Below are 17251 nucleotides of genomic sequence, written 5' to 3' on the forward strand. Positions count from 1 at the left end.
CTTTTCCCATCTCTGCTCCCACCTCTGTCCAAACCAGATGGTTCTGTTGTCACTTCAGCCAAGGATAAAGCTGACCTGCTAGCATCCCATTTTTCTTCCAACTCATGTATTAATGATCTTGGTAAAACACCTCCCACTATTCCCAACACACTCCATTCAATGCCTCCTGTGGTATTCCGTCAAAAGGATTTCAGAAGGATATTGATGAATCTTGATGCCAAGAAAGCTCCAGGTCCCGATGGTATTTCTCCACTTGTTCTCAAAATCTGTGCTCCTGAACTTACTCCTATTCTTTGCCGCCTTTTTTAACTTTCTTATTCCAAAGGTGTTTTTCCTTCTGCTTGGAAATTTGCTCATATCCAGCCAGTTCCTAAAAAGGGTGACAAATCCCTCAGATCCAGTTATTGTCCCATTGCAATTACTTCTACTCTTTTCTAAAGTAATGGAGAAAGCAATTAACTGCCAACTCTTAAACTACCTAGAAACCTTCAGTCTGATCAACGATCGCCAGTATGCATTCCGTCAGTGTCAGTCCACTGGTGATATTCTGGCTTATGTTACCCATTTATGGACTAATTCAATGGAAAGGTTCGGTGAAACACAAGTAGTTACTCTTGATATCTCAAAAGCTTTCGATCGTGTTTGGTATAAAGGTCTTCTAAACAAGCTTCCGTGTTATGGTTTGCCAACTGTTTTTAGTAATTGGTTATCCAGTTTTCTCTCTGATCGCTCACTGAGGGTGATGATAGATGGCTCTCTGTCTTCTAACTTCTCCACTAATGCCGGTGTCCCCCAAGGTTCAGTTCTTTCTCCCACTCTTTTCCTCTTGTATATTAATGACCTTCTTCCATTGACTGGAAATCCTATCCATAGTTTTGCCGATGATAGCACATTGCATTCCACTTTCCATTTTGAGAAACCTTGTCCTGCTCATCAGCTTCAACTTCTCGAAAATCTGCTACCAATTCCTTAAATACCGATCTTCGGGTAATTCTCCAGTGGGACAAAGAACTCAGTATTGTCTTATATCTCGCAAAAAGGATTCTTCTGCTCCTATGCTTATCTTTAGTGACACTCCAATTTCTAGGCAAAATGATATATCTCTTTTGGGATTACCCTGACTTCTAATCTCTCTTGGCACAAGCACATTACAAATATTGCTTCCTCTGCATCAAAAAAACTTGGTTTTCTCTTTCGCTCTCGGCGTTACTTTTCTTCCAAACAGCTGCTCACTCTGTATAAATCGCAAATCTGCCTAGCCATGGAATATTGTTCCCACATCTGGGGTGGTGCCCCCAAAAGCTTTCTCAGCTTCTTGATTCCATTCAGAAGAGGGCAGTTAGGTTAATTAATTATTCATCTCTAACAGAGTCTCTTCACTCACTGTCTCATAGATGTACTGTTACTGCTGTATTCCTCTTCTTCAGATACTTCCATGGGCACTGTTCTTCTGAATTGGCTTCTATAATTCCCGCTCTCTCTTTCAAAACAGTCCGAACATGTGCCGCCACCAGCCAACATTCATTTACTGTCCAACTTCAAACTCACAGAACCAACTTTACATTCATTTTCCTCGTTTATTCATTCAACTGCCGTTTTCTGGAACAACCTTCCTTCATACGTATTTCCTGAAAATTACAGTCTACAGAAGTTCAAGTCCAATGTCAACAAATATCTTCTTTCATCTTCTCAATCTCCAACCCAAGCATGGTACTAAGTACTATAGGTTCCAATACCTCTCGTGTTTGGGGTTTACATAAAAAAAAAAAAAAAATCTTTTTTGGTCATGGCAGGTTTTTTTTTCTCCCTGTACTTGGGCAAACAGGAGAGGGAGTGTATAATAGTACTGCTAGATTATGTGTAACTGACAGCGGGGTTGCCATTGGTTGGCTGGGACCGCTTTAAGTAATAAATATAAAATATCATGGTCCATGCATATTCAGTTTATTGATGTGGATGCTAAAGTAGAAATGTACTTCCAGAACTTCTTCCTATTAAAAAAAAAAAAAAAAAAAGGTTCTAAAATGCAAAAATTGTCATTAATCATAGTATGTAATAGAATCTTGGAATATTCCAAAAAAAAATAAAATAAATTAAAGTGCGTTTAGAACATAAATCTTTTCTTCTAAACAGCTGTTCACTCTGTACAAATCACAAATCTGCCCTACCGTGAATGTTGTACCCACATTTATGGCATTTCCCCCAAAAACCTCTCTCAGGCTTCTAGATTCCATTCAGAAGAGGGCAATTAGGTTAATTAATGGCTCATCTCTAACAGAGTCTCTCCACTCTCTGTCTCATAGACATTCTGTTTCTGCTGCATGCCTTTTCTATAGATACTTCCATGGTCACCGTTCTTCTGAATTGACTTCTATAATTCCCCCCCCTCTCTCTCTCTCTCTCTCTCTCTCTCTCTCTCTCTCTCTCTCTCTCTCTCTCTCTCTCTCTCTCAAAGCAGTCCAAACATGTCACAACCAGTCAACATCTTCTTACTGTCCAACTTCAAACTCAGAGAGCCAACTTTTCTTTTTTCTCATTTAATCTTTTAACTTCCATTTTTTGGAACAACCTTCCATCATGTTTCCTGAAAATTGCATCTACAGAAATTCAAGTCTAATGTCAACAAATATCTTCCTTTATCTTCTCAACCTTCAGCCCATGCATGGTACTAAATACTATAGGTTATAATACCTCTTGTGTTTTCATATTTAAAAAAAAAAAAAAAACGTTATGGAACATCATTTTACAGTTTGGAGGAAATATTTATTGTGAGAAATAAGTCTAATTTTTAAATCTCACTTCTCCTTTAATTTTTTAATCAGTGAGTGTTAGTCTCATTCTTATTCAGCATGTAGATTTGTAGCCCACATATTATATTACTTTGATTGTTCTAGTTGGATTCAAGTTTATTGTCATCTTCCCTTTTAATAACCATTTAATGTTCTGGTTGACACAATCAGAGCCATGGTAACTAGCGAAAAATTATTATAAAAAGTTCCAAGTCAACAAACAGTTTTTGATTTGTATCATTTAAACAGATACTGTCTATCACATAAGCAGTATCATGTAATGTAGAATTTTTCATGTAGTGCTATTGTGGTAGCATTAGTATTATCCACATAGTACAGAGAAGCCTAAGGTTTCTGCTGCACCGGCCAATAAATAAATAAATAACATAAAATAAATTATATATTTGGCTCACACCCCATACTTATCCAGCTGGCCTTTGAATCTCCCCAAGCTGTTAGCCTCAACCACCCGTGGAGGCAACTTATTGCAGTAATCAAAAATTCACTGGCTAAAAGAAACGTTCCTGCAGTTTGGTCTAAATCTCCCTCCCTATAATTTGAATTTATGGTCTGTAGTTTTGGAATCATTTATAACTGAAAATTTCATCCTCATTCATTTTACTTTCTCCTCCAATGTGTTTGGTTACCAAGCTTTGTGACCCACATATTCAGTTTTTCCTCACATAATTGTCCATTTGATTATCTTTTTTTTAGGTGTGCCCATATTTGAACACGATATTCCAGTTGCTGTCTTACATTTGCTTTATATACAATGGGATTATACAGTACTCTGTATAAATTATTATAAAAAGTACTATATGACCTATAGTACTATACCTCAATGCTATTATAGTATGGTATTGAGGTATAGTACTATAGGTCTAATTTAATTTTTTAACTGAAATTATGCCTCGGACAACAAAATATATGTATAAAACAACAAGGATTCTGATGGAATTGTCCCACTAATCAAGGCCTTATTATTTGTATTGTGTGTGTGACAGATATGCAGAATTGTTTGTAGCTAGAACGTTGCCTTTGCACATGCTATGTGCAGAGAGAGAGAGAGAGAGAGGAAATTAAGGGGAAACACTAATGCTAGGCTAACACCAAAAACATTAATAAACTCAACACTCACAAATGCTAACACCAACTCAGTATTAGAGCTTACAGTCATGCATTAACTGTACAGAAAGGTCACCATGAGCAGAATGTGCTGTTCACACAGAGGTAGTTATTTTTTATTTTATTATTTTATTTTTTTTAGGGAAACAAGGAATATTTTATACAACAAGGATAGTTGAAACAGGGCTTAGGTGTGTCTGCCAAGGGCAAAAGTTATTTTTTGAGGGCACAAAGAGTGTTCTGTATATGTGGGCACCAATGATGTTGCATATGCAATCTGAGGCTTTACTTAACAGGTGATGTTAAAAAAAAAAAAAGCCACAGATTTGGGCTGAATATGCAAGTGTGTGGAATTTTACCGGATTGGTAAAATTCCACACACTTGCATATTCAGCCCATTAATAATAATAATACCGGATTGGTAGTAATGACCATCTGCCTTGTCAGCCGGAGAACTGACTTGGAAATCGTAACCTCATTAACTCCCTTATAATCAGTCACATGTATATTCAGCCCACCTACATAAATATTATTATTTATTTATTATTATTGTTTATGCATTGATATTTATGTGATTGTTTGAATATATCTTTATACTTAATTATTTCTTAATTTAATTTTTGATTATAAATTATTTCAAGTAAAATACAGGGAATTTCTGAAACACATTCATCATCATCATCATCATACCTTGAAAGTATAAGAAATTCTCACCCCAACAAATTCTGCTATGTGTGCAGCTCTGTCTTAACTAAATCACAGCAGGTACTTTAAAAATTCTTCAGTTATACCTTTGGCTCTCCTCTAGGTAACCAGAATAAGACAGTTAACATAAGCACCACATATGCTACCATTTGTTCGAATGGATTATATTACTGGTTGAACGAAAGAAAAAGTAGATGCTGTTTGCCATACCCATGATATGGAGGGAGCCAAAAAGACCACAGTGTTGATTGTTAATTTTGTAATGTGAATGTAACAGGATTTTGAATGTAGATTAAGCACAAGATTATCTGAACCTGTATTTGGTGACGAAACCAATCCCTCACAATGACAGTTTGTCAATTCCACTGCATAGACCAAATTCTTCAGAAGGCATAGAGGTGCGTGATAGAGGTGCGATTGGCAGCAATCTAGGAACTTTAGCTGGTTCTGAATACACAACCTGAGAGATATCAAAGTCTAAGCTGTGTACCCAAGATGAGTTGAATGATCTCATTAGAAATCTAGCCTGTTCTAAAGATAACACCAAACTTCTTACCTGGATTCCAAAGCAAAAACACTTGGTTAAGAAGAACATCAACTCACTATTGAAAAAGAAACTGTGTTTTGGCAACGTTGTTTACAGTAAACAGGTCTGCTCTGCTACTGTCATGAAATCAATCAGTTTAGGGTATTATACACAAGTATACGTTATATCTGAATAGCATTGCTTCATTGACTCCTCACATAAAAGTTTGAAAGTGGTTCTCTTGCATAACAGAAACTTAGTCATCTATTCCCATTGCTCACTCTGTTCATATAAAGGAGACTGACTATAACATGAAGACTACCCAAAGCAATTCAGTACAGCACTCATCAGTGAAATAACTGGTAATTTCTTGCTATCGATATATTAATGGACATGCAAGGAGGGTTCACAAAATATTGTTGTTTCCTATGCCTTTGAAGCAGCTATTCTACCACAGACCATTACATCAGATCTGACTGGACTCAGAGAAGCACATATGAGCTAGGAATAAGTAGTGTTTAGTATGTTCCCTTAGTGGATCTAATAAAGATTTCCCTTCCACCTTTCCATGTTAAACCTGGCTTAATGAAGAGTTTTGTGAAAGTAATGCTTAGGATGAATATGAGAGATATTTGGAAATTTCTCACTTAAGTAAAGAATTCAACAAATTCATTACTTAAGTGCAAAATTTCCAAATATCAGTGCTGTGAAAGATGGCATCTTTGTGAGACCTCAAATTTTTTTTTTTTTTTTTTTTTTATTCTTTCCAGTGAGACTAACTAATGTTGTCAACAAATACAAATGTCTTATAGGAAGTTCAGGGAAGTAATCTTAGATGCTGTTAAGCTTTTTATACCAGCTAAAGAGATATTTATCAAGGTTTAGACCAAAATGGATGTTTGTCACTGAACTTAAGTATTAGCATTAGCAGAGGCATATTATTATGCAAGAAAGAAAACTTATACAGCATCAGCAAAAAAAAAAAAAAAAAAACCTTCCTATTTCACCTATCCATTTAGTGACAGTTGTGAGAGCAGATAAATATTTTGCATCTGCTCTCACAGTTTTTGGGGAAAGGTTAGCAGATGTCTCTCTAATACTGATTCAGAATTAAATGATTTTATGACAACTGAAAGATACCTAGAAAAGAAATTTGCTCAGCTAAAAATGAACAAAGCACCTGGGGCTGATGAAGTCCATCCATTTAAAAGGAGCAGTAATATAGGCCATGAAACCTCTAGCTGTAATCTGAGAGATCATTAGATCTGTAATGTGGAAGGCCTTATAGATTGGATGGTTAGAGAGTGAGGTGGATAACTACAGATCTGTAAGTTTAACTTTTGTGCCAGGAAAGATAATGAAGTCAGTAGTTAAAAAAAAAAAAAAAAGTAATGCAAGATCATGTTGATAAAGAGTGGAGCTATAAGGCAATCAGAGCATGAATTTGTTAGAGATCATATGATGCCTGACTAGTCAGATTAGTTACTACAAGGTTTCACAAAGGGACTGTTATGCAAAGAACTTTGATATCATATACTTAGATTTCAGTAAAACTCTTGATACTGTTCCACATGAAAGATTGTTGTACAGATTAGAGTAATGGTACATTAGGGGCAGGTTAATGCTAATGATAAAGGGATGGTTAAGTGATAGGAGACAAAGAACAGTTATAAATGGACACACTACTCTTATGGACTAATGTTATGAATCTGGTGACACAGAATTTGGCACTGGGCCATTTACTGTTTTTAATGTTTATTAACGATGTTGATGTAGTTACATCAACATCGTTAATTTAAGTTTGGTGATGTTACAGAGGTGGGCAGGGTGGTTAATGACAGTGATTGGGGATGCTACCCCAACAAGACCTGTATAATTTACTCACTTCAGCTGAAAAAAAAAAAAAAAAAATAGCAGTTGCACTTCCATCAGACATTGATAAATGTGAGATGGTGCATTTGGGTAGCAGTAATCCTGGAATGACATACCATTTGGTCGTGCACGGTTGATCCAATGGATGTGTCCATGAATTTAACATCTGAGTGGAGGAGGATTAATGATGAATTGGAGGCCTTTTTGGCAGAACCAATGAACCCATTCTGATAAAGGTCAGCATCTGTATGCCTTTATTCCTTCTATTCTTACCGTGAGCTGGCAAAGACCATGGCTCTGGTTGTCTGCTGTGTCCTGACTGGACATGGTTTGAGATTGAGGTTGCTCCACTTGGGCCTTGCAACCTCAGATTTTGCTCTTGTGGAGAGCCAGAGACTGACCTTCACATTATGCTGAATTGTCCATACTATACAGACCCCCAAGCAAGGCTGGAGGGAGGGATGCTAACTCTCTCTCTCACAGTCCACGATTGTCGAGTTGTGTTTAGATCAGATTATATTTGTCAATTTTGTGAAGGATGTATTTATATATCGGGTACAGTTCACTAGATAAGGCAGCATACCTCCTCGTTTTGTGGGGGAGAGATGCCATCCCTGCTGTGAGGCCAAATGGTATTCTGTTTTATTCTCATTGAATTTGAGTTGTGTTGACCTGTGTTTTGATTGAATTTTGTTATTGAGTTTTTTTATAACATACCTTTGAAAACGGGTCAGATGAAAGTTACAGCCAAGAACTGGTTGCATATGGGCAGAAGCCCAGGTGACAACTAGGATGAAGGCCCATTCAAATGACAAATATCATTTGGGTGGTCTGTACAGGTAGCACAGTGGTTATAAGATTATAATCATGGTCCTCCTCACACTGGAAAAGGCTCACGTTTGAATCCCCTCAATGACACAAATAACTTTTATGGACTTTTTTTTTCACTCAATGGCTGAGTTAGTTGGTCTCAGGCTTGGAGGGCAAGGTGTTTCTCTCCAGAAACTTGGGTTTTTCATCCAGAAAAACAGGCAAATTGACCAGAGAACATGCAGTTTATGGACATATTACAAATGGACAGATAAGTATATTCACAGATGGCCCTAATAGTTTAAAAAAAGTTTGGGTAGCACCAAACTCAAGATAGCTGATAAGGAAAAATGTCTAGGGATAACTGTACAGTTGGACATGAAATTCTCTGAGCAGTGCAGAAAGGCTGTCTGAACAGTTCATGGGTTTCTGTCAATGATGTAGAGAAACTTTGATAGCAAGGAAACGAGTTCTTTCTTTACTCGTACTTAGGATTGTTCTCAGTCTGAATACAAATGCTATCTGATAGTTATTTTTGGCAGAATGATTGGCAAGTTCTGATAGCCATTGCTTGCTCCTTATCTATTACAATATTATTTTTTATGTCCAAATTTGTCTGTTTTTGAGTACTCATACAAAACAGAAGGATAATTGATCTAGCTTTTAATAGTGCAAGCTAACAAGATTAGCTTGTGTGAAATAAGTGTATTATTAATTTGACTCATTGATTAAATTTTGAGGTCGAATATTCATACATTACTTACTTTTTTGATATATATATATATATATTCATCTCTATTACTGCAATGATGCCAGACTATTGTACAGTGTTTTGAGAAGTGGCTCCAGAAAATTCTAAACAAACATTTAAATTTAAAAAAAAAAGAAAAAATAGTCTTTTGTATACTATGTACACTGTAATAATCTAATAATAGTAGTAATGTCTAATATGATATAATTTCTATAATGTATTTTATTTATTTTTATTGATGTTATAATCTTAATTTTATAATATTAATTACATTAACATATATCATTTCTATGTGTCAGTTTGCCATTGTATACCTTTTTCATCTGCATTGCAAACTGGGTGTTACCATGAAATGTATTTTTAAGAAATAATTAAATTAATAAAAATAATAAATGAGGAAATAGACCTGAAGCAAAAAAAAAAAAAAAAAAAATCATTAGATTGTGCAAGAGGTTTGTTTTGCGCATTGGTCTCAAGTTTAAGATGCATTCATTATACTAAATTTCATATAACAGGGAACGGCAGCATCGCTTATGGCTAGTCAGGGAACAACAAGCTCAAGCAGAATTTAATAGGAGAAAGGAACTAGAAATACTAGAAGCCACAAGAAAAGAAGAAGAAATGGTAATATTTAACAAACTGTCCTCTGGTTTCTTTTTGCTTAATGTTTTGTCGTTAAATTTTTGTTAAGAATGTATGATATGCTCCATTCTTCCCAGTAGCTTTTAGGGCACTTGCCACTGTGAGGTTTCAAGAAATTGTGTATCTTTTACAGCTTTACAAAAAGTAAATTTTTCCTTCAGATTTCAGTCAAATTTGTTTCCTATCAAAAAATAACTATTCAAACACTTCATACACTATGACAAATACGGTATTTATTATGATGTATAAAGTGTTCAGATAGTTTGTTTCTTGATGGATATCAGTCGTGAAGAAAATGTCTCATTTAAAGGCATGATTAAAATATGTTTTCTATTTTTCAAATAGATGTATATGTTATACTTTCGTATATAGGCCTACTGAATTTATTAATATAGACTTCAATACAACTTTCAGTTAGGCGATTTTGGTTTTATTTTAGTTAGCAGCATTTTCAGCGATTTTTGTGCTTTTATATTTGTGTGGCTTTCTGAAATGCTTTAGCTTAATTCCTCTAATTATTTGCTCTTATAAAAGATATTGAGACCAAAGGCAAACTTGGATTGATTTCTGTATTTTTTCTCTCTTATTATCTGGTGTCAAATACATACATACTTTTGGAATGAAAATTTCATACGTCAGAAAGAGTGGTTCTTCCCCCCCATTCAGAAGTGTTCACTATGTAATGCCCCACAAATTTGTTGATAATCGATACTTTGTGTTTATAGTTGTGAAATCTGTGATGGAAAATTATAACAGTTCAAGATATTCTACATGAATGGTGAAAAGGCTTTTAGATTGCATTACATATTTAATTTTTATTTCTATATATGGGGACAGTTAGAATTTGAGACGTTATCCTGACTATCCAGCTGTTGAGCAAGTGCCGTGTCTAATTTTTGTTGCCTGTGGAGTGTTTTTACATGCTGTAAGTTAATTCATACCACAAAACTTCTATAATCAAATAACCTCTAGATTTCTACTCAGCATACAGCAGACTCTGGTGATCAGGCAATATGTATAAAACATACATTTAATACAGTACTTTAATTTATACAAAAACTAGCATTGCCCACATGCAATGCACATGCTGTTCATGATATGCAGTAAGGCTTATAATAAAGGCTTATAATAAAGCTAATGGCCAACAGATGTCTGCTTCCACTTGGCAGTAGTCACTCAATTTTATATCAGTATACTATATACCAGTTTGTGTGTAGAGGGAAATTCATCAGTTAACTGCCTTAACAAGGCAAGTCAAATTTCCTTTATGTTACATTAAAAGGAATGTAAATTAATTATTAATAAATATAACTTAGTAAAATGGGTAGATAATTAAACATTGTATACTTCATTCATAATATTTTATAATATTTCTGTCATGCTCACATTCTGCTGAAAAACTTATAATAAAGTTAATACCCAATGAATGTCTGCTGCCATCTTGTGATGATACTGAATGAGTAACATCCAGTTTTAGTATTATTAAAGCCAAATGATGCAAGGAAGAAAACTTTTTTCTGCATCAACCAAAAAATAAAAAATAAAAATAAAATAATAATAATTAAATAAAACAGAATCATCATACCATTTCCATTTCCACAAGGTAATCTTCTAATTCTGCTTTAAACTTTTTAATGCCTTCACCATTGGGAGACAACTTATTTCACAGATCGACAACAACTGCCGTATTCACATCCCATTTTTAATCTCAGTACCTTTTCTAACAAACACTTCTCTGAGCTAAATATATCACTTATTTTACAGCAGTCTGATACTTTAACATTCTTTAGAGTTTTGAGCCTGTTTTTGATTGTAAACATCGATGAGAAGTATCTGTACAACTTATCTGCCATCTCTGCTTGACTTTCTATTGGTCTTCCACTACAAACAGCCAGGGAACCTATTGGATTTACTCTGTTCGTTCTCATATATATGACAAGAATTCCTTATCCTGTTCTTTTTTCTCTTTGCTAATGTGTTCTTACAATTAGCTTTTGCCCATCTTTCCCTATCATTGGCTTTATTACATATATATTTTATATATGTTATAAGTCCTTTTTTCAACTTCGCTATTCTCAGGCAGCATAACCCCTGTGAGCAGTTGAGGTCATACTGTGCTGTGGGGATAATATTTTTTTGGTGGTCACCTTCATGCTTTTTTTTTTTTTTTTTTTTTTTTAATATTTCATCAGATTACAGTTCTTTGAAAATTACTCCTGTTTTGCATCTATTACTACTTTCATTTAATTTCCCAATTCAATATTTTTTTTAATATTTCATCAGATTACAGTTCTTTGAAAATTACTCCTGTTTTGCATCTATTACTACTTTCATTTAATTTCCCAATTCAATATTAAGTTACTGAACCCACTCAATTATCTGTTAATTATGCAAAATTCTCTGCTAAAAGTTTTAGCTGCACAATATAATGTTAAAGTTGGTATGCTTAAATTTGTGGTTCCTTTTTAAAAAAAAAAATACTAATTTATTTGAAAACAAACATTATTTTATTTTATTTTTTTCTGTTACAGAAAAAATTGCAGGATGAACTTGAAGAAAAACAGAAGAAAGAAGAAGAGGAAAAGGAAAAGGAGAAACAAAGCAAGAAAAAGAAGGAGGTGAACTATACAGAACTATATCCATTTCAGATATACTGCTGTGTTTTGAGCAAACTTCAAAAATTCTTACTAATTTTGTTATGTCCTTAGCCATATCTGTTTAGATATCCTGAATTGTGCAGGACACCAAAAAAAACTCATGTCTAAGGATTTCACATTTATATAGTAAATATTTGAACTGTTTATTTCTTAGCAGAGAAACACTTATTCATTAACTTTACGTAGGAGTAGCAGATTATTTCTTAATTTTAATGATTACCTTAATATACTACAATCTTATTTCTTTCTTTACTTTGTTTCTTAGCTGGTTTCATAAATTATTCATTTTAGTTGTCTCAGTAGAGACTCATGTAAGATTTGGTAAACTATGTGTTAGTTCCTGTTTAAAACTAATCATGTAGAAAGCCATAAAGTGTGATGAGATGCCCATCTTGTTGGAACCATAGCACTTCTCACTGTTATAGTGGAAAGCCATTTATAATAGAAAATAGGGATGTCTTTGAATCATTGTGTGTGAAGAATGCATCTACTAAGACCTTGTTTGTACTTTGATATATATCATTTCTTTTCACTCAAGATGGAACATGCCACCTCATGCTCAATATGACTCATCTGGAAGTAGTATTTTGACACATTTAGAAAGTTATGAGTGGCTGCCCATCATGGTCCATATGTAAGTGTGCAAGCCAGTATTATTTCATTCTGGCCTTTGCATGTTGTAAAATGGGTTTTTAAATAGATGGGTTTTAGAGAAAATTATCACAAGTAATAAGACTTGGTTTTTTTTAAAATACCTACCAACTTTTCCAGTTTTCTCATCAGATTTCATTACACCATATCATTATGAAAAATACCTTCCATAAAACTGTTTCACAGTTTTATGGCAAGTATTTTTCTTCTGAATTTCAGTGATGTTTTTGATATATGTTTTTCAAATTCATATGTGCTATATTTTTCAAATATGGACCTACCAAATTTATCAGTTTGGGCTCCAAACCTGCCACTAAGTGGTTCTGCTCAGCTTTATTCCATCAAGACAAGTAGAAGTAACTGGCAGAAGCTAAAGTAGACAATAACTTTGCCAACTACAAAGTCATCGATTGTGTCTGTGTGACACTGCAATATGACTGTATGATGACTTATGGATCCTCTCTGTCCAGTCATAAATGTTGTGAGTATTGATTATACCATTTCTTGTGAAGCCAGCCTCATCTGAAAATAACATGGAGAGTAGAAAAAGAGGGTTGCGAGCACACTGTTGTAGGAACCAAGTACAAAACGTGTCTTGTTTTGGTAAAATAACTTTAGTAAAGCCTTGTCATCTTTGATTATGGAACAGAAAAAAGCTGTTGTTTCCATATAATTCTAAATGCGGTTGTGTGTCCTGTTCTCTTCATGCTTCATAGTGTATAGCGTTACGTATAATCTTATTCAAATAAAGTCCAAAGTAGTAGTAGTATTAGTGGCATGTGATGCAAGTGTATGAACTTATGCAGCATCAGCTAAAAAAAAAATTTTTACAAAACAATTACCTCTAAATGTTCGTCCAGTTCCTCCTTAAATTTATTTAACCTATCAACTTCCACAACGACAGATGGAAGTTTGTTCCAGCAACTAACCACCCACTGGCTAAAGGCAAATTTATACACATCTATTCTACATCTGTCTTTCCTCAATTTGAATTTATTTCCCCTTAGGTTTTTAATCTGAACAAGTGGGAGAATCCCATCAGAATTCAGCGTGCTCAACCCATTCAAGGCCTTATACACCTCAATCAGATCACCGCGCAGGTACCTAGTCTCCAGCCGCTGCAATTTGCAGAATATAAGCCTCTCTTGGTGAGAAGATCCCTTCATTCCCCTCACCAATCTTGTTGCCCTTCTCTGTACATGCTCAAGCAAATCTACTTCCTTCCAAAAATGAGGCCTCCAGACCTGTACGCAGTACTCAAGGTGTGGCCTGACCATTGCCTTATACAGAGGGACAATCACCTTCTTTTCCCTTTTAGCAAAATTCCTATATATCATTGACAAAACCCCATGACCTGCCCTGGCAGCCTGTCTGCATTGCTCAGAAAACTTCATATCTGACTGCACAATTAATCCTAGGTCTTTTTCATTTTCTACCACCTTAAGTGTAGTACCACACAGTTGGTACATTTCTCTGGGGTTACTTCTACCCATATGCAGTACTTTGCATTTGTCAATGTTAAACTTCAGTTGCCACTTCTCAGCCCATCTTCCCAAATTTTTTAGATCCTGTTGCAATAGCACACTGCCATTACTGCCATTACAACCCTGCCAACCTTTGTATTATCTGCAGACTTTGACACCAAGCCTGATATACCTTCATCAATATCATTGATAAATATACAAAACAACACTGAACCCAACACCGAATCCTGTGGGACTCCACTAATGACATTAGTCCACGAACAGCAACACCCATTGATTACCACCCTCTGTCTTCTCCCACTGAACCATCCTTTTATCCATTGTAGCAACTTACCCTTAATACCATTCTGCTCCAATTTGTACAATAGTCTTCCATGCACAACAGTGTCAAAAGCTTTCCTTAAATCCAAATATATGATATCAAAATTATTTTTTGCATCCAGTTCCTTTGTAACCACATCATAATATCCAATCAAATTTGTCAGACAAGACTCCCCTTAACAAACCCATGCTATGTCTGAATTATTGCTGCAGTCTTGTCTAGATGATCCTGCAATGCATCTTTAACCAGTGACTCTATTTTACACGGAACAGTAGTTAAACTAACTGGTCTGTAATTACTCGTGTCACCCTTCAATCCCCCTTTGTGAATTGAGGGGATATATTTGCATATCTCCAGTCTGTGGGGGCCTCCGCTGAATCTGAGGATGCTCTCATAATTATGACTAAGGGTTTGCTTACTTCCTTTGCTGCCTCCTTTAATATAACTAGATAGATCCCATCCACCCCAGTTGCTTTTCTTATGTTTAACTTCAACAATTTCTCCTCCATTTTACTCTCAATTATTAAAAAATCATTAAGCACCCTGCTACAATTTGATAACCTTCTGGCATTTTCAAACCTTAATAACTCCTGATGTGTGAATGTAGATGCAAAATACTCATTCAGTTTGTTTGTTATCTGAGCAGGATCACCAACAGTCGAACCATCGATATTAAGTGGACCAATCAGATTCATCCCCATCCTTTTAGAGTTTATATAAGTAAAGAAATCCTTGCTGTTTTTCTTAGCATCCTTTGCCAAAGATTTCTCGTAATCTGTCTTCGCCTGCCTAACCTCCTTTGTGACTTTATTACAGACTAGTTTATATCTGTCATAGGCTTCTGTGTCGCCTGATAATTTATATGCATCCCATGCATTTTTCTTTTCTGCCACGAGTCTCATTAGTTCATTTGGCAACCATTTAAGCCTAAACCCTGAACAATATTTCTTAATAGGTATGAAACCTTTAGTAGCTTCCACGATCAATTCCTTGAATGCTTCCCACTTAGAATTTGCTGTTGGTAACATCATCAGTTGACCCCACTGTACAGAATTTAAAAACTGTCTGAGACCACTGTAGTCACCTTTATGGAAGCGAAATCCCTTTCCTTTACCCCTGATGGTAATTATATCTTTAAGTAAATCCCACATCAGTACACTGTGATCACTTCCATCTGGTGGTTCCTTTATCTGCAAATTCTTAATATATGAATGATCACTGCTGATAACCAGATCAAGAGTATTACCCTCTCTGGTTGCCTCTCGAACATGTTGCTGCAGAAAACAATCATCCAATAAATCCACAAAAGTCTTACTAATGTGCGAGTGACCAACCCACAAGTTCCAGTCAATATATGGGAAGTTAAAATTCCCCATTATAAAACATTCTGATTTACTAGCCCACTCTATTTCTCTGTACAATTGTTCAAAAGTACCTGTTAGGTTTTTTCTTTTATACTTCTGATATACCTGTTTATACTTGCACTCAAGCAATATATTGTAATAATTGTTGTCCTTTTCTACTCCTGGAATAAAACTATGATTAGTAGAAAATCTGAGCGACAATAATTCTGCAATAAAAAATTTTACTTTCAAAAGGTTTGTAACTGACTGCACCTTTATATTACTAAGTAAATGATTAACTGTTTCTAACTAATATGACTCTTCTAGCTCTTCTCATATTGGTTTCCCAATATCTCCACAGGTTTGAAAAGCTAAGTTTTGAAATAAATTCAAGGGATTACAGCAGCTGAATGAAATGACTGAACAACAGTTCTTTTAAATTAGAAAATATCTTTTTAGTTAACAAAATGGTTTTATCATACATTAAATTTCAGATAGAAAACAAATAACTTAACATGTATGAGCGTCCCACAATTTTATAGATAATGTTACTAGTGGTCACCAGTTGTAATCTAACCTTATAACTGACATTGTTTAAAAACAGAACACTTCATATTTGTGCACTAATAAAGTTAACAAAATATGTTTTCCATTTGTCATTAACAAAATCAATAAGTTTGTTGTGTTCCAAAAATGTAACAGGTGTGGTTAGCCGTAAAGTTAATTTCTCTTTCTTTTATACGTTCTTTTTATATGACACTAGTGATTCTTTTTGTTTAAAACAAGATACTTAAGGACCCTGTTTTAAACAAAATAATAATTATTATAATCAATAATTCCAGATACAAAACCTTTCCTGATTTATTCTAATACAACTTGTAGAGTGCTGTAGAAAAGCTATTTCAAATCTCTATTTTCATTTAATCCTTTTTTATAACAATAAGCTATTAGTGTCTTACAGTCCGTTTCAGTATTCCAGTCCATTAGAAGTATTTAAATCTATTCTCATTAATTTTTATAAATAACGAAAAACTACTGAACAAAATGACAAATATAACTGACTTTATTAAAAAAAAGGTTTTAAAATCATACTTTTCCAACTTTACAAAATACTAGAACACTCCTTGCATAAAAGCCAAAACTACTGTTGATTCCTGAACTTAATTTTTTTTAAACTTTACTTTTTTTTTTTTTTTTTTTTTTTTTTTCTTTGCCTATTCTGATTATTATTATATTGTCAAGCAAATTATACACTGTATTGTAGCACTGACAACTGGGTTGATGAAAAAAATGAGAAACAGACTAAACTCATGTTGAATGATAACATTATCATGTTGTTTATTTATCATTCATTGTCAATAATGTGAAGTGAGTACATGTGTAAGCAGTAACTTTTATCTGTAAAACAAATATTACAGATTTGTTATTGCTTAATACTAATGAACAAAGCTCTAAATAAACAATAATTTAAACAATCAGGTAAGCATAATACCATCTTTATTTATTTTCTGCATTACTTGACAAGAGATAGTTCTCCATGAGAAAAACATATCTTAACCAAGTTCTGCACAGGT

General features: G+C 34.5%; 1 protein-coding gene across 1 annotated transcript in view; it reads left to right on the forward strand.

Moving 5' to 3' along the window:
- Nucleotides 1–17251, forward strand: part of LOC150084254 (uncharacterized) — a 199888-nt gene that overhangs the window by 110864 nt on the left and 71773 nt on the right. Inside the window, exons 4-5 of the mRNA XM_090376166.1 lie at nucleotides 9094–9202; nucleotides 11752–11838. Coding sequence (XP_090232292.1) covers nucleotides 9094–9202; nucleotides 11752–11838 — 196 coding nt within the window. The remainder of the gene's footprint in view (nucleotides 1–9093; nucleotides 9203–11751; nucleotides 11839–17251) is intronic.

The sequence above is a fragment of the Mastigoproctus giganteus genome, chromosome 6, assembly GCF_048544385.1.
Source record: "Mastigoproctus giganteus isolate SK-2022 chromosome 6, ASM4854438v1, whole genome shotgun sequence".
NCBI lineage: Eukaryota > Metazoa > Arthropoda > Arachnida > Uropygi > Thelyphonidae > Mastigoproctus > Mastigoproctus giganteus.